The sequence below is a fragment of the Sciurus carolinensis genome, chromosome 13, assembly GCF_902686445.1.
Source record: "Sciurus carolinensis chromosome 13, mSciCar1.2, whole genome shotgun sequence".
Lineage (NCBI taxonomy): Eukaryota > Metazoa > Chordata > Mammalia > Rodentia > Sciuridae > Sciurus > Sciurus carolinensis.
Genome location: NC_062225.1, coordinates 84849406 through 84866820, shown reverse-complemented (window position 1 = coordinate 84866820; position 17415 = coordinate 84849406). Strand labels below are relative to the sequence as shown.

The window sequence follows — 17415 nt, the reverse complement described above, 5'->3', positions numbered from 1 at the left end:
GAGATTTAAGTAAAATATGGACTCTAGTTAATAATAATGTATAGATATTGATTTGTTAAAATTGTAACTACTGAATCATGGTAATCAGACATTTTCTGTGTAAATATATCTTTACTACCTTCACCATTTTGTAAACCTAAATCTCCACAGAATAGTCTGTTAACAAAGAATAATTAATAAACAATTGAAATTTATTGTTAACAGTTCATATTCAACATAAGAGAACTTAGGAAATATGTGCAGGGGTGTCAGATAAATTTCTCAGAAACTGTAATTTCAGATGAATTACTGAGGACTGAAAAGAAACTTACTTGGGTCATTCCAAGGAAAAGGAACAGTATATAGTATACAACTCTAACCTGACATTCAAACAGTTCTAATAAATATCTATCTAGTACACATGAAAATAACAGAAGGAGAGCTGATTTGAGGCTAAAGAGCTCATAAGAAAAGGCTCACTACATGAAGCAGGAATGGTCCTGGTCTCTCTGCTGTGAGAAGGCAGCAGAAGAGACTGTTAGAGCAGCCGATGAGCAGCCCTGGTACAAGCAACTCAGAAGCAAGGAGAATATAAAGGAGGCTTTGAAACTATCCGAGTCATGATAACAGGTAGCATGTTATAACAAAATGACACTTCTCACTGGCAGATGCAGGCAAGACTAATAATTTATTAATGTTTTCCTGTTTTTATACATCTCTAGAATCTTGTTAAAGGTCAAAGCAAGAAGTTCATAATTGAATTCAAAATAACAAGGACAGCTACCCTAGCTTGAAATACCTAAATAAACCCCAACATTAAAAAGTAGATTTAAATGTATTTCAAATTTAGATATTAAATTCAATCCTGGCATGATCTTTAAGATTTTAACATTTTGAAATTTATTGAGACTTGTTTCATGACACAACACAGAAGTTAAGAGGAGGTTGAAAGGCTCATCCCTGCTGGATAGTAATGAATGGTCCCCTTCTTCACCATGTCAGCAGGAAACACATGGGATCTTGGACTTCTATGTGTTGGTCATGTGACATCCCTGCATCTTCTAGCTGGAGAGGTGTGGGAGCAGGCCTAATGCAGTCAGGTGGTCAGTAGTGACCAGTGGAAACGAGGTCAGAGCCCCTCCCTGTCAATACAGGTCGTGTGGAAACAGTAACAAGGGGCTCCTGTTCCTCCCATCCAAGTGAGCATGGGCTGTGCTGAGCAGAGAGCTGGATCTCCCACCCCGACCTCGGCAGCAGCAATGAACTCCCACCTCTTGGGTGTGACTGCTGATGAATGAGGAGTGGGGTCTTCTAACCTGTCATGGCAGTAGGTATCCCACTTTTCCCTCATGGGATGATGTTAGAGAAGAAACAGAAGAAGTTCTAGATAAGATTACAAGAATCACAGCATGATACATAAAACAGCAAGATTTATATATATATATATAAATATCAGCAGTTATACCAAAAAACAGAAAAATGTCAACTTGAATGAGAAAAGTCAGCCAACATGTGTCAATACCAAGATGACAGGTGATAGAGATGCGGACAAGTCTTCTATGTACTCTTTGGTGCTGGTGATTGAACCCATGGTCTTGTCTACAACCAAGCCACACCCAGCCCCTGACTAGGAGGTCACAGCAAGCATCACACAGACTCTTCAAGGAGCAATTGTAAATGTGTTTGATATGAAAGGTGGAAGAAAAAACAGAAAGTCTTACAAAAGAGATAGAACATCTCAGAAGAAAAGTAAGATCCTAAAATAATACTAAGTGGGAATTGTAGAAATTAAAAATGCAAAAAAGTAAATGAAACAATTAACAGAGAAATGTAGAGAGCAGAGCAATGAAACAGTAAAAATGAAGATGTGAGAAATACAATGATTGAACCACAAACCAAACTACAGAAAAATAACCTTGGATTACAGTGAACAACACACCAGGAACACAGGAGGCCATGAGGAAAGGTAGGGAAGTACCTGAAGGGAGAAAGATGTGGGCACGGGGGAATATTCTGGAAGTCGTAATGACTGAAAATTTCCAATTTAGCACCCGATCCAAAACTTCAGAAACAGCAGGCCGAGTCCACCCCAACAGGCAAGACTCATCATGATCAGACTTTGAAAACCGAAAACATGGGAAAAATCTTGCAGCAAGAGAGTGACACCTTGTATCTAAGGGGAAGGATGAGATGGCGGCCGACTCTGAAGGTCAGGCCTGGAACTGAAGCATTGCTAACTGAGACTTCTGCATCCAGAAAAGGGAAGGTGAATCTCTACAGTCAGCTGAGGGGAAACCAAGGGGTTGGCTTGGTAGCAACATTGTGCAGCCTACGAAGTGGCTGAAGGCTCCTGCTTTGATTGTTATATATTGCCAAAACATTGCATTGGGACCCATGACTGTGCACAATGATTATGTGTTAACTAAGGTCTAAAATTGCTAATGGATGACTTTGAAACAGAAAGAAATAAAAACAGAAGAAACTTTGGAAAATTTGAAGAATGGAAATATAAAACTCTCAATGCATTGTTTTTCTCCTGTTGAATTTTCTAAATGTTAATAGAAGCAAATATTATAATACTATGTGATATTGTTAAAATTAGTTAAGAGAAATATTTGAAACAATTATAAAATTGACTATTTTAAAAGGACAAAATAATATAAGATTTCTAAATTTCACTCATATTGGTAAAATGTCACCAGCAGACATGATAAAGTATACATATATAATGTTATAATTAGATATCTGGTAAAATTTTATGTGAATAGTTTTACACAAAAATACTAGAGATAAAACAGAATTTAAAATATTCCAGTGAACAACACAAAGTAGGAGAAAGCAGAGATACAAAAAGAAAAGAAGAAACAGAAAACAAAAATGAAGTGACACGCTCTACAATAAAATAATTTAAATGAAAACCAAACATAAGGATTGGTAAAGTGGACACTTTTTATAAAAGCAACAAAAGATACCTAACTGTGTGGATTTTTTTTATATGAAGCACATTTCAAAGCTGATGCATGTTCAGTAAAATTATCAATGGGAAAAGATACACCACACAAATAGTAATAAAAATAGATCCAGAATGACTACATTAATATCCTAGGACAGCACAGGACATTACTTAATGATTAAAAGGTCAATCCACCAAGAAGAAATAGTACCTCCATCTGTGTATGTACAACAGAGCTGTAAAATATATGAAGCAAAATCTAACAGAACTGAACAAAGGTAGAAGTTCCACAATTATATTTGGAAATCTCAACTTTTCTCTCTCAACAAGTGATAGAACAACTAGGAAGAAGTCTGCAACAATTTAAAGCATGATTAACCAGCAGGATCCAATCAACATTAGACAACAGAAAAGTGTGCATTACTTTAAAGTGCCTGCAGAACTTATGCCAATTAGAAAGTATCCTGGACCAGAACACATACCTCAGTGAACTTCAGGGTTGAAATCATCTTCATCTATAAAGGAATCAAACCTGAAATAAAAGAAGAAAACAGATAACAGAAATATCTCCAGATATTTATAAAAACAACACTCATGGTTCAAAAACAAATTTACAAGGGAATTTAAAATATGTTGAAAAGAATAATAATGATAATTTAATCTATTCAACTTTGTTTAATGCAACTAAATTTTTATAGAGTGGGAAATTTAATACACATTAGAAGGGAATAAAAGTCCCTAATGAATAAACTGAGCTCCCTTCAATAACATAGATAAAAATAGGAAACAAATTCCAATGAAACAGAAGAATGGAAATATAAAGTTAATGAATCAATGAAATTGAAGAAATAGAAATAATAAATTGAAGAAAAATGTGGTTCATTGTAAAGTACAATAAAATAAATATCTACAAAGATGGATAAAGACAAAAGAGAAGACGTGAAGTATAAGTATCAGGAATGAAACAAGAGATGTCTCCAAATACCATCCAAACAAAAAAGGATAAGGAAGGAAACATTAATACAGACTCAGAAGTTTTTGTTGAAGAATTCTTACAAATATTCAGAGAAAAATTAACATCATAAGTGATAGCACATCCCAACTCACCTTATGAAGCCAACATTACCCCAACCAAAACCAAACAGCTGTAAAAATGAAAACTACAGACCAATATGGATGTAAAAATCATTAATCAAATATTGTCAAATAGAATTCAGCAATATATTAAAACATTATACACAACATCTGAGAGAAGTTTAAAACAAGATGCCAAGATGGTTTAATATTAGAAGATCAATCAATACAATTCACCATATGAAAAGGTAGAAGATAGGGGAGATCCAAGATGGCAGACTAGAGGGTGACTGCATCTCCCATGGCTCCAGAACTCAGGATTCAAGAAGGGGAGGTATTGAGAGACTCCGACCAACATAAAGCCACAGGGTGAGTCTCTCCCACCTGGTGAAGCTCAGCCCGAGCGGCAGGCCCGGACAGGGGACAGTTTCTCAGAGCAGGGCAGGGAAGCGAGAGACTTCCTCAAGCAGCCCTGCTCTCTCCCTCTCTTTGCGGGAGGCACAATCCACAACCAGCCTCTAGGAGCAGACACACCCAGTGAGAACTTTTCCGCACAGAGCCAACCCCAAGTACTGAACCCAGCGGCAGCCCCGGGCTGTAGGCGGCTTATCGGACCAGGGCAGGGCAGCAAGAGACTTCCCCAAGCAGCCCTGCTCCCTCTGGCGGCAGGCGCAATCCATAGCCAGCTTCTAGGAGTAGGCCGCCCAGTGAGAGTTTTTCTGCACAGAGCCAACCCCAAATCCCAGATGCAGTGGCGGGCCCTGGCCTGCAGGTGACTTCTGGGACCAAGGCAGGACAGGGAGAGGCTTTCCCCGAGCAGCCTGGCTTCCTCAAGCAAGGGCAGGCCCTGTCTATAGCCAGCTTCTAGGAGCAGAACTGCCCAGTGAGAGAATTTCACGCAGAACCAGCCCTCAGCCCTGGACCCAATAGAGCGCTAGGGGCAGCTTTCTTCAGGAAGCACTGCATTATCAAGTTCCTCCAAGACTTCAGGCTACTGAAGGCTGGGAGGTGATACACTGGAAATCTACAGGGACACTATAAGACAATAGAGGAAATCCGCAATATCTCAGAGTCCCACTGATATCTGACAAATATGAGAAAACAAGGGAAGAAAATGTCCCAAACAAACCTAGATACTATATCAGTAAAACCCAATGACAGCACAGCAGAAGAAATGTCAGAAAGGGAGTTCAGAACGTACATAATTAAAACAATCAGGGAAGCAAACGAGGAGATGAAAGAGCAAATGCAGGCATTAAATGATCGCACCAATCAACAGTTAAAAGAGCAAATATAGGAAGTAAGAGATCATTTCAATAAAGAGTTAGAGATACTGAAAAAAAAAAACAAACAAATAGAAATCCTTGAAATGAAGGAAGCAATAAACCAAGTTAAAAACTCCATAGAAAGCATAACCAATAGGATAGAACACCTGGAAGACAGAACCTCAGACATTGAAGAAAAAATATTTAATCTTGGAAACAAAGTTGACCAAATAGAGAAGATGGTAAGAAATCATGAACAGAATCTAAAAGAACTATGGGATATCATGAAAAGAACAAATATAAGAATTATTGGGATTGAGGAAGGCTTAGAGAAACAAACCAAAGGAATGAACAATCTATCCAATGAAATAATATCAGAAAATTTCCCAAATCTGAAGAATGAAATGGAAAACCAGGTACAAGAGGCTTATAGGACTCCAAATATGCAAAATTACAACAGATTCACACCAAGGCACATTATAATGAAAATATGTAACAAACAAAATAAAGACAGAATTTTAAAGGCTGCGAGGGAAAAGAATCAAATTACATTCAGGGGGAAACCAATAAGAATATCAGCAGATTTTTTCATTCCAGTCCCTAAAACTACAAGGGCCTGGAACAATATTTACCAAGTCATGAAAGAAAACAGATGCCAACAAAGAGTCTTATACCCAGCAAAACTTGCTTTCAGATTTGACAACGAAATAAAATCCTTCCATGATAAACAAAAGCTAAAAGAACTTACAAAAAGAAAGCCAGCATTACAGAACATTCTCAGCAAAATATTCCATGAGGAAGAGATGAAAAACAACGATGCGAATCATCAACAGGAGGATCTAGTCTAAAGGAATAGCCAAATAAAGGAGAAACCAAATCATGTCAAAAAACAAAAATGAGTCAAATGACTGGGAATACAAATCATATCACAAAAATAATCCTGAATGTTAATGGCCTGAACTCATCAAACAAAAGACATAGACTGGAATATGGGTTTAAAAAGAAAGATCCAATAATATGCTGCCTGCAAGAGACTCATCTCATAGAAAGAGATATGCACATACTAAAGGTGAAAGGATGGGAAAAAACATACCATGCACACGGCCACAGCAAAAAAGCTGGAGTATCCATCCTCATTTCAGATAATGTGGACTTCAAGACAAAACTAGTCAGAAGGGATAAAGAAGGACATTTCATACTGCTTAAGGGAAGCATAAATCAACAAGATATAATAATCATAAACATCTATGCCCCGAATATTGGCTCATCCATGTACATCAAACAAATCCTTCTTAATTCCAGAATCAAATAGAACACAACACAATAATACTAGGTGATTTTAACACACTTCTCTCACCCCTGGATAGATCTTCCAAACAAAAATTGAATAAAGAAACCATAGATCTCAATAACACAATCAACAATTTAGACTTAACGGACATATATAGAATTTACCATCCAACAAAGAATGGATACACTTTCTTCTCAGCAGCACATGGATCCTTCTCTAAAATAGACCATATTTTATGCCACAAAGTTACTGTTAGCAAATACAAGAAGATAAAGATTCAACCTTGTATTTTATCAGATCATAATGGATTGAAATTAGAAATAAATGACAGAATAAAAAACAGAAACTTCTCCAATACCTGGAGAGTAAATAATACACTATTATATGATGAATGGATAACAGAAGACATCAGGAGGGAAATAAAAAAATTCTTAGAAGTAAACGAGAACAAAGACACATCATATCAAAATCTCTGGGACACTATGATAGCAGTACTTAGAGGAAGATTTATTTCATGGGGCGCATTCAAAAAAAGAAATAAAAATCAACAAATAAATGACTTAACACTACAGCTCAAAGTCCTAGAAAAAGAAGAGCAGACCAACACCAAAAGTAGTAGAAGACAGGAAATAGTTAAAATCAGAGCCAAAATCAATGAAATTGAAACAAAAGAAACAATCGAAAAATTTAACAAAATAAAAAGTTGGTTCTTTGAAAAAATAAACAAAACTGATAAACCGTAAGCCACACTAACAAAGAGAAAGAGGGAGAAAACTCAAATTACTAAAATTCGGAATGAACAAGGAAATATCACAACAGACACGAGTGAAATACAAAACATAATTAGAAAGTATTTTGAAAATCTATACTCCAACAAAACAGAAAACCTCAAAGACATCAACAAGTTTCTAGAGACATATGAATTACCTAAACTGAACGAGGAAGACATACTCAACTTAAATAAACCAATTTCAAGCAATGAAATAGAAGAGGTCATCAAAAGCCTACCAACAAAGAAAAGTCCAGGACCAGATGGGTTCTCAGCCGAGTTCTACAAAACCTTTAAAGAAGAGCTCATTCCAATACTCCTCAAAGTATTCCATGAAATTAGAAGAGGAGGGAACCCTCCAAAACTCATTCTATGAAGCCAATATCACCTGATACCTAAACCAGACAGAGACACATCGAGGAAAGAAAATTTCAGACCAATATCCTTAATGAACATTGACGCAAAAATTCTCAACAAAATTTTAGCAAATCGCATACAAAAATATATTAAAAAGATAGTGCACCACGATCAAGTGGGTTTTATCCCAGGGATGCAAGGTTGGTTCAATATCTGGAAAACAATAAATGTCATCCACCATATCAACAGATTAAGAATCACATGATAATTTCAATACATGCAGAAAAAGTATTCGATAAAATACAGCACCCCTTCATGCTCAAAATACTAGAAAAAAATAGGGATAGTAGGGATAGTGGCAACATTCGGTAACATTGTAAAGGCTATCTACGCTAAGCCTATGACCAATATCATTCTAAATGGTGAAAAACTGAAAGCATTCCCCCTAAAAACTGGTACAAGGCAGGGATGCCCTCTTTCACCACTTCTAAACATTGTCCTAGAAACTCTAGCCAGAGCAATTAGACAAACCAAAGAAATTAAAGGGATACAAATTGGTAAAGAAGAACTCAAACTATCCCTGTTTGCTGATGACATGATTATATATTTAGAGGAACCCTAAAATTCCACCAGAAAACTTTTAGAACTCATAAGTAAATTCAGTAAAGTAGCAGGTTACAAGATCAATGCTCATAAATCCAATGCATTTTTATACATAAGTGATGAATCTTCAGAAAGAGAAGTTTGTAAAACTACCCCATTCACAATAGCCTCAAAAAAAGTAAAATACTTGGGAATCAATCTCACAAAAGAGGTGAAAGGCCTCTACAATGAGAACTACAGAACACTAAAGAAAGAAATTAAAGAAAACTTTAGAATATGGGAAAGATCTCCCATGTTCTTGCATAGGCAGAATTAATATTGTCAAAATGGCCATACTACTGAAAATGCTATACAGATTCAGTGTAATTCCAATTAAATTCCCAATGACATACCTTACAGAAATAGAGCAAGCAATTATGAAATTCATCTGCAAGAAAAAGAAACCCAGAATAGCTCAAGCAATCCTTAGCAGAAAGAGCAAAGCAGGGTTATCGCAATACCAGATCTTCAACTCTACTACAAAGCAATAGTAACAAAAACGGCATGGTATTGGTACCAAAAATGTCAGGTAGATCAATGGTACAGAATAGAGGACATGGACACAAACCCAAATGAATACAATTTTCTCATACTAGACAAAGGTGACAAAAATATTCAATGGAGAAAAGATAGCCTCTTCATCAAATGGTACTGGGAAAACTGGAAAACCATATGCAACAGAATGAAATTAAACCCCTATCTCTCACCCTGCACAAAAATCAACTCACAATGGATCAAGGACCTTGGAAATAGACCAGAGACCTTTCATCTTATAGAAGGAAAAGTAGATCCAAACCTTCAACATGTTGGCTTAGGATCAGACTTTCTTAAGAGGACTCCCATAGCATAAGAAATAAAAGCAAGAATCAACAACTGGGATAGATTCAAACTAAAAAGATTTCTCTCAGCAAAGGAAACTATCAGTAATGTGAAGAGAGAGCCTACAAAGTGGGAGAAATCTTTGCCACTCATACTTCAGATAGAGCACTAATTTCCAGAATACATAAAGAACTCAAAAAACTCTACACCAAGTATACAAATAATCCAATCAACAAATGGGCTAAGGAAATGAACAGACACTTCACAGAAGAAGATCTACAAGCAATCGACAGATAAATGAAAAATTGTTCAACATCTCTAGTAATAAGAGAAATGCAATTCTAAACTACCCTAAGATTCCATCTCATCCCAATTAGAATGTCAATTATCAAGAACACAAGCAACAATAGGTTTTGGCGAGGATGTGGGGAAAAAGGTACACTCATACATTGCTGGTGGGGTTGCAAATTAGTGCAGGCACTCTGGAAAGCAGTGTGGAGATTCCTCAGAAAGCTTGGAATGGTACCACCATTTGACTCAGCTATCCCACTCCTTGGCCTATACCCAAAGGATTTAAAATCAGTGTACTACAGAGATGCAGGCACATCAATGTTCATAGTTGCTCAATTCACAATAGCCAGATTGTGGAACCAACCTAGATGTCCTTCAATTGATGAATGGATAAAGAAACTGTGATATATATATATACAATGGAATATTATTCAGGCATAAAGAATGATAAAATTATGGCATTTGCAGGCAAATGGATGGAATTGGAGAATATCATGCTAAGTGAGATAAACCAATCTCAAAAAAACCAAAGCACGAATGATCTCATTGATAAGTGAATGATGGCACATAATGGGGAGTTGGAAGGGTTTAGTGTTAGTGTTAGGGTTAGGGAGGGGGGAAAGAATGGAGGAAGGAAGGACTGTATAGAGGGAAAAGAGGAGTGGGAGGGGTTAGGACAAAGGTAAAATATAACAGAATGAATCAAACAATATTACCCTATGTAAATTTATGATTATACAAATGGTATGTTTTTACTCCATGTTCAAACAGAGAAACAACATGTATCCCATTTGTTTACAATAAAAAAAAGGTAGAAGATAAATCTCATGACCATGCCACTTGCTGCATAAAATTCATTTGACAAAAATCAACAGTCATTTATTATAAATAAATTCAGAAATCTAGCAATAGAGAGAAAATTCCTTAAAAAGAACATTTACAAAAATCTTCAGTTAATACCAAATTAAACCATAAAATAATTGAATAACTTCTTCTTAAAATCAAGACCAAGGCAAGGTATTTATCTTCGCTACCATTGCAAATAAGTATTAAAATTCCAGCCGGACAGATAAGACACAGAATTAGAATAAATTGCAGAAAATGCATAAAAGCTTTCTTTATTTTCTTTGCAACTCGCAGTAAGTATGCAATTATTTCAAAATTTGTATATATATGCATACATGTATATGCACATTATATATATGTATGTGTGTGTGTGAGAAAGAGAGAGAGAGTGTGTTCATCTCTCAAGTTGTGTGGGTGGTGACAAAATTGACATCAGGGTCTAGAAAGTTAGATATTCATGATGACCAATTTGAAAATGTGTGATAAAACTTTTTTCTGTGAAGAACTGGAGGCAGATTGTGAAACTTCAATGTCTGAAAGCACTAGAGAAAATAATTGGAATCAAAATGTTACTATATTATTGTGGTTTTTAAAATGGTGTCCCTAAAGATATCTATGTCCTAATTCTTGGAATCTGTGCATTTGTTACTATACATGGCAAAGGAGAGTTAAGCCTGCAGAGGAAATTAAGCATAATAATCACCTGATCTGATAGGTAAAACAGTTGAATTACAGGGTCTATTCTGCTATACCCAATGCAACTGAAATGACCCTCAAAAATGGAGGAGAATCAGTGATGCTCTTGTGAGAATCCAACTGAATCTCTGGTTTAAAAATGGATAAGACTTTATGTGTCAATGTCAGTTAGACTTTAGAAGCTATAAGGGCCAAGAACTTAAGGATAGCCCAGTGAGATGCAGTTCAGACTTCTGATCTACAGATTGCAAAATAATAAATGTATGCTATTTTAAACTACTCTGTGACAATTTGTTACAACAAGAGTATAAAATGAATATGGTATATTTCAGCTACTATTTGCTGTGTTTGACAAAATATTATAGGAAAGAGATGTGCTCAGAAGAAATCTGGCCAGACTACATGTATAGTGAAAGAAAATAGTCCATTAGTTTAAAGTGAAACAATAATAACAGTTTAATCCAAACTTGGAAAGTGGGAATATAAAAACCCTTGAGCCATGGAAGCATATTAAAAACTGCCTTTGTCAAAGCTGAATAAAGAATGTTAAAGCTAATGCTGTGTTTTTGTAGGAATTGTATTGCCAAAGTAATGTTAATCTCAGATTAAATTGCCTTTGACAATTAGAGAATTAAAACAATCTTGAATCACCAACTTTCTTTGAGTAGAAAATAATTTTCAAAAGCTTTATGTCCTTCAAAGTCAAATGTGTCCCAACCCAAGCTTCACCCTTGGCACCATTCCTGCAACAATGAAGAATGTTCCAGAAGCCAGGTCCAAAGGCAGAGATGGGGCCAGGGAGTTGACCCCACAAATAATAATGAGAAAGTTTTCTAACACAACCTTGGACAAAAAAGTCCACATTACCTCTCATATTCCAGCACTGTGAAGGCCCTGTGTTTGCTGCAGTACTGCTACCCTGCATTAAGCAGGTGGCTACATGGAGGGCAGAGACAGATCCTCGACTCTCTGGCTGTGTATGTTACCTGGAGAAACCACAATTAAGGTTAGAAGAGGACTATTGGTTTATCTCCCAATGGATCGAGATGTGTATGATTTACATGTGTGAAAAATATGACATACATTTGGGATGGACTATGATAAAGGAAAAGTATCTTATGAAAACATGGTTTCTCTTCCTCTGTGGGATAAATGTATGAAGAGGCAGATAGACCCGTAGGATGAACAGAGATGATAGACCATAGCCAGATGGAGAGACATTGATTATGCTCCTGGGGTCAAGGATTTGAATACCCAACAACACCATGGAGCTGAATGATGTGCAGTCATCATGAATATGACCCTAAACTTTCTCATGAGTCTTTCACCCATTATTACTGTTTTATGAGTTGAAAGTAGAAAACTAGTGGAGCCACCAAGAAGGTAGAAGGTAAAAACATAGATAACTTCCCTGAAAGATTGCTGAGAGCTCCTGATAGTGGCATGTATCAGAAAAAACCTGTTACAAGAAGACTGGGGTTTGAGGTTGCTTGCAATACCAGACAGCAATTATTATTTTCATTAATATAGGTTCATTAATATAAAATACTTAAAAACACAAAAGTTGGTGAAATAATGAAGGAAAAGAAAAATTGAGAAGAAATAATTCCAGAATACTTGGAATTTAAATGACTTCAGAACTCATCCCAGGCTCCCTGTCATTTCCTGGTGGAAGACTGGACAAAGACAACATAAATCCATGTGAGCCGAGCGTTGCCACAGCCCAGGGCATACTGTCCCCAGGACATACAGGGACATAGGTACGTCCCCAAGTGAGGCAAAGCAGGGTCTATTTCTTTAGACTAAAAAAGGGGAACTTTATCATGGAAGACAGAAGGAATGTAAAAAATCAGAACAAAAGAAAAATAGGAAAAACCAGAGAAATCAATTTTTAATATAATGGAATTCTGAAAACTATTCTAGGCTTCAAAACTGATAGAGAAACTTTTTATTGTTGTATTAGTACTCTTTCAAAGTTTCATATTTTAGTCTTAAAAAGAGAAAAAGTATTTCCCAAAGTAACTGCACCACTGTTTGTAGTCATTCCTCCAAAATTCTAAAGTTGGGTATTCTGTGCTTTGTTTGTTTTGCAGTGCTGAGTATCAAACTCAGGATCTCCTGCCTGCTAAATGAGCACCTTTCCACTGAGCCGCACCACCAGCAAATCCAAGGTTCTTTCTGTTGATCCAGTTATCTGGTCTGTTAATATTGGGATTTATAGGAAAGTGGAAGCTGGCCCAGCCTGCATTCACCCTTTCTCATTGTTCTTGGTAGGATTCTATAAAAATAATGTTACTGCTAATAAAAAGTTCTCTCTTATTCTTTAATTTAAGCAGTTAAATGGTTATACCTGTCTTGGTTACACACACAGCATTTTTTACAAAGCTCAGAATTCCTTGAGTTTTGTGCACCTTATATTCCTATGATTACCTCGCCTTTAACTTCTGAAGATCTTTGCTTGTTGTAGTCACGGGTGATTTCTCACTTTTAGTTTTATGGAAATATCCTATGGCATTGGCAGAAAATAAAAAATGATTCTTTCAGAAAGAAAGATGTAGGAAAAAAAAAGGAAGAGTTTTGGTTGTGTGTGGAAGTCTGTTCTCATAAAGAGAAATGAACCCTCTGGACAAGCTTGTTTGATGGATGAAGTAGGTTTGCTCATTTAGAAAATCAAGTCCAGAAACGAGTGCTATTTAAACTCCTCACATAAACTTCCAATGCCAAAGTGTGGTGAGTACTTAGGAATCACCAGGTGATTTTATACATGATTTCACTTAATCTTTTCTAAAATCCAACAAACGAGCTGTCAATAACCTCATTTTACTGATGAAGACACTGAAGCTCACAGAAACCAATTGGTTTCCCAAGATCATTGGAGGCTCTGAACTTCCCCCAGTATTCTCTGTTGGTCTTTGAGAATGAAATGTATCTTTAGACATGCTGTGCTTTCTCAGATTGTGAGAGCTCTCTGGCATATAACAACATCATACTCAGGTCTCTGTAGAAAGAAAAGGTATCCAGGTAAAGAACTCCTTATTCCTGAAATGGTGGTGTGGTTCTTAGCATCAAGGAGGAAGAGGGGCTCTGCAGAGTTTATGCGTGGTGATCTCTGTTCAGACTGGCTCTGCCATGTTTACTTTCTCCTTTAAGATCACATGGGCAAAGGAAACACAGCTGCTGTTCATAATACCCTAGTTCTGGAAAACTCACCTTTCCCAGATGTCTCAGCATACGCAGTGTTAGAATTTAAAATCCCTGCAACAAGTCCAATGGTTACTAATGAAAAATAGTAATAAATCCTGCACATATTTTGAGAAATAATTTTCAAAACTATGATTCAGACTGCAACTATTTCTATGCATCCCATTGGAAATTGTTAGTTTATTATGAGTATTTATAATTACCTTTCAGAGTAAGTATTGCTTTTATTTTGCTTTTATTTGGTTTTCTGTAACAAAGATGTTGGGCTATTAAAAATACTATGAATATGACAATGATCAGTGAAATAATATAAGATGACTCTTTTACCCCTCTTGTCATTTGAATAATAAATGAGAAGGAGGAATGTTGAGCCTTCAGACTGTTAGCAACACAGCAGATTCTAACTGTGGTGGTGCATTGAGGAAAAGTTCATCTACATATTTTTATATGATATAGGAACATAGATTTCTAAAGCAAAAATAGTCACTTTATATTTTTATATATACCTGAAGAATGTTTCCAAAAATTTACTTTGAAAATAATTTGTAAATAATTTACCGAATCTAAATTCCAAAAAGTTAATTTATTTATACCAATAAATGGGGAAAGGGGAAAATGGTGGTCACCAGGTCTACACGTTCTTGGGCCAGGATCCAAGTCACATCCTCTGAAAGTTTCCAGCAGAAGGTAGGAGAACCCAAGTCTCCTCCGTTTCTCCTCGTTGCTTCATAGAGCAGAACTCAGGCAGAGTTTTGCTGAAGGGATTCGAGCATGTCCAGAAAGTAGGAAGGAATGTGGATCTGATGACCAAAGTATTACTGAATCACCGCAGAATGATGGGGATAAAAGATCAGTCCCTAGAACTCCTAAAACCAGAAAGAGGAAGAGCAGAGCTACAGCCTCAGTAGTAGAGATAACTGAACCATTTACTGATGGAGAGAACTCTGAAACAGAGTCAAATTATTCTTCTGTGTCTGAGGTCCAGGAGCCTATTGTAAGAATAACCAGGAGAAGAAAGATCATAATTATACCCACCCCGGTGTCTCATGTTAGGAAAAGGAAGACGATAACTCTGATAAATGAGCCTGCTACTGAAGAAGTTGTCTCTGAAGCAGAATCTCATGTTTCAGGTATTTCTAGAATTGTGCCTTCTACAGAAGTAACAAGAAGAAGGAAAGCTAAATCTCTAACAAATCTAAGCCAAGAATCAGATGCAGAAGCTACAACTGATGCTGAGTCATGCTCCTACATTTCAATCTCTGAAATTACACCTAAAAGAAAAACCAGAAATGTGCATAGTAAGTTAAAGGCAGAAACTGAGAAGAAAGATACTAAGATTGTACCAGGAAATGAAAAGCAAATCATAAATACACCTGTGAATTCAAAGGATGCAGATACCAGACAGGATTCTCAGTTACCAGCAGGATTTCCTTCTCAGATAAATAAACCAAATTTCTGTAATAATGAAATTTATAGTGACTTTAATGATGATCCCTTCCATAGAAATTCAAACAAAGTACTAACAGTGCAAAAACACCAACATCTTAATGTAAGGGAGGAAAAAAAGACCAGTATTGCATCTCTTAAAGAAACAACATCTCTTAAAGAGGACAGTGGAATAATAGATGAGGGAAGAGAAGTTAATGGGAAAGGTTCTCAGTTGAGTCTTTCTGAACTTAAGGACACAAGCCTTCAGTCATTAGTGTCTCAGAAACATTCAAACCCCCAAAAGAAAACCACATCAGAGCACTCAAATCTGAACTGTGAGACTGTAATGAAATCATTAAGCAAACACATTTGCAGTTGTGGAAGTGAACAGATGGAGTGAAAAGAGAAATAGCACCATAAAAACAAGTGACATAACAAAGTTCAGTGATGATGATGACGAGTCTTCTAGAATAGAAGTCAGTGAGGACAACAGCAAAAGGAGTGAAAGTCTAGAATGTGACATCAAACTCCCCAAGTCTGAGCTCAACACTTCTCAGGAGATAGGTGATTCTGTTTTATTAGTTCTTAGCAGTGATGAAAGCCAGCAGTCTGAAAAAAGTGGAAGTGAAGAGGACACTCTGTGTTTTGTTGAAAATAGTGGCCAAAAGGTGGGGACTCGGGAAATACATCATGCAAAACTGCATTGTTTGTAATCGATACAACTCCTGGATTGAGTGCTGATAAAAATTTTTATTTGGAAGAGGAAGACAAAGCAAGTGAAGTTGCCATTGAGGAAGAAAAAGAAGAAGAGAAAGATGATGAAAACAGTGAAGAACTGCCAGATAATGACAGAAATGAAGATGATGAGTGTAGTGATGAAGATGAGTTACTAAATAACACAAAGTCTAAACTTCTGAAATTGACAAGTAGCAGCATAGACCCTAGTCTGAGTATCAAGCAGTTGGGTGGTCTGTATATTAATTTCAATGCAGACAAACTAAAGTCTAACAAGAGAACTCTGACACAGATAAAGGAGAAGAAGAAAAATGAGATTCTGCAGAAAGCTATCGTTACACCTGATTTTGAAAAGAACTATTGCATTCCACCGTAAAGTGAATCAAAACGTCAACTTCAGAAAAAAACGCAGGAAAGAGCGACAAAAAACAGCAGGTGATGGCTGGTTTGGTATGAAAGCTCCAGAATTGACAGATGAACTGAAAAATTATCTCAAAGCACTGAAGATGAGAGCAAGCATGGTCCCAAAAAGATTCTACAAGAAAAATGATAGAGATGGCTTTCCTAAGTATTTCCAGGTTGGAACCGTTGTTGACAATCCAGCTGACTTCTACCATTCAGGAATTCCCAAGAAGCAAAGGAAAAGAACTATTGTGGAAGAACTGCTGGCTGATTCTGAATTCAGAAAATACAACCGAAGGAACTACACGGAGATCATGGCTGAAAAAGCAGCAAATGCGGCAGGAAAAAAAGTTCTGTAAGAAGAAATTCTGCAATTAAGACTCACAAAGCATACCACAGTATTTTATGTCACATCTTTGTTAAATGAGTTTTAAAAACTAACACCATCATGTAATTTAATATAGACTGGTTCTGTTTATATAGGGATTTTTGTTTGGAAATAAAGTTGATTAACAGAGAAACAAACAAATAAATAAATAAATGGGGGAAGATAAAAGAGCCAGAATAATCAATACAAAATTTACAGAGAACAAATTTGGATAGTAGAGACTTCCTAATGACAATTCTTATGATGAATGTATAGTAATGGCTCATGAAGAAAGAGAGG

General features: G+C 36.4%; 1 protein-coding gene across 1 annotated transcript; it reads left to right on the top strand.

The window, feature by feature from the left end:
* Positions 1 to 14798: 14798 nt before the first annotated feature.
* On the top strand, positions 14799 to 17107 carry LOC124962919 (deoxynucleotidyltransferase terminal-interacting protein 2-like). Its single transcript, XM_047522148.1, is given in 5 exon segments — positions 14799 to 14870; positions 14932 to 15969; positions 15971 to 16277; positions 16280 to 16746; positions 16748 to 17107. Coding segments are annotated over 5 exon segments (2244 nt in total).
* Positions 17108 to 17415: the final 308 nt, after the last annotated feature.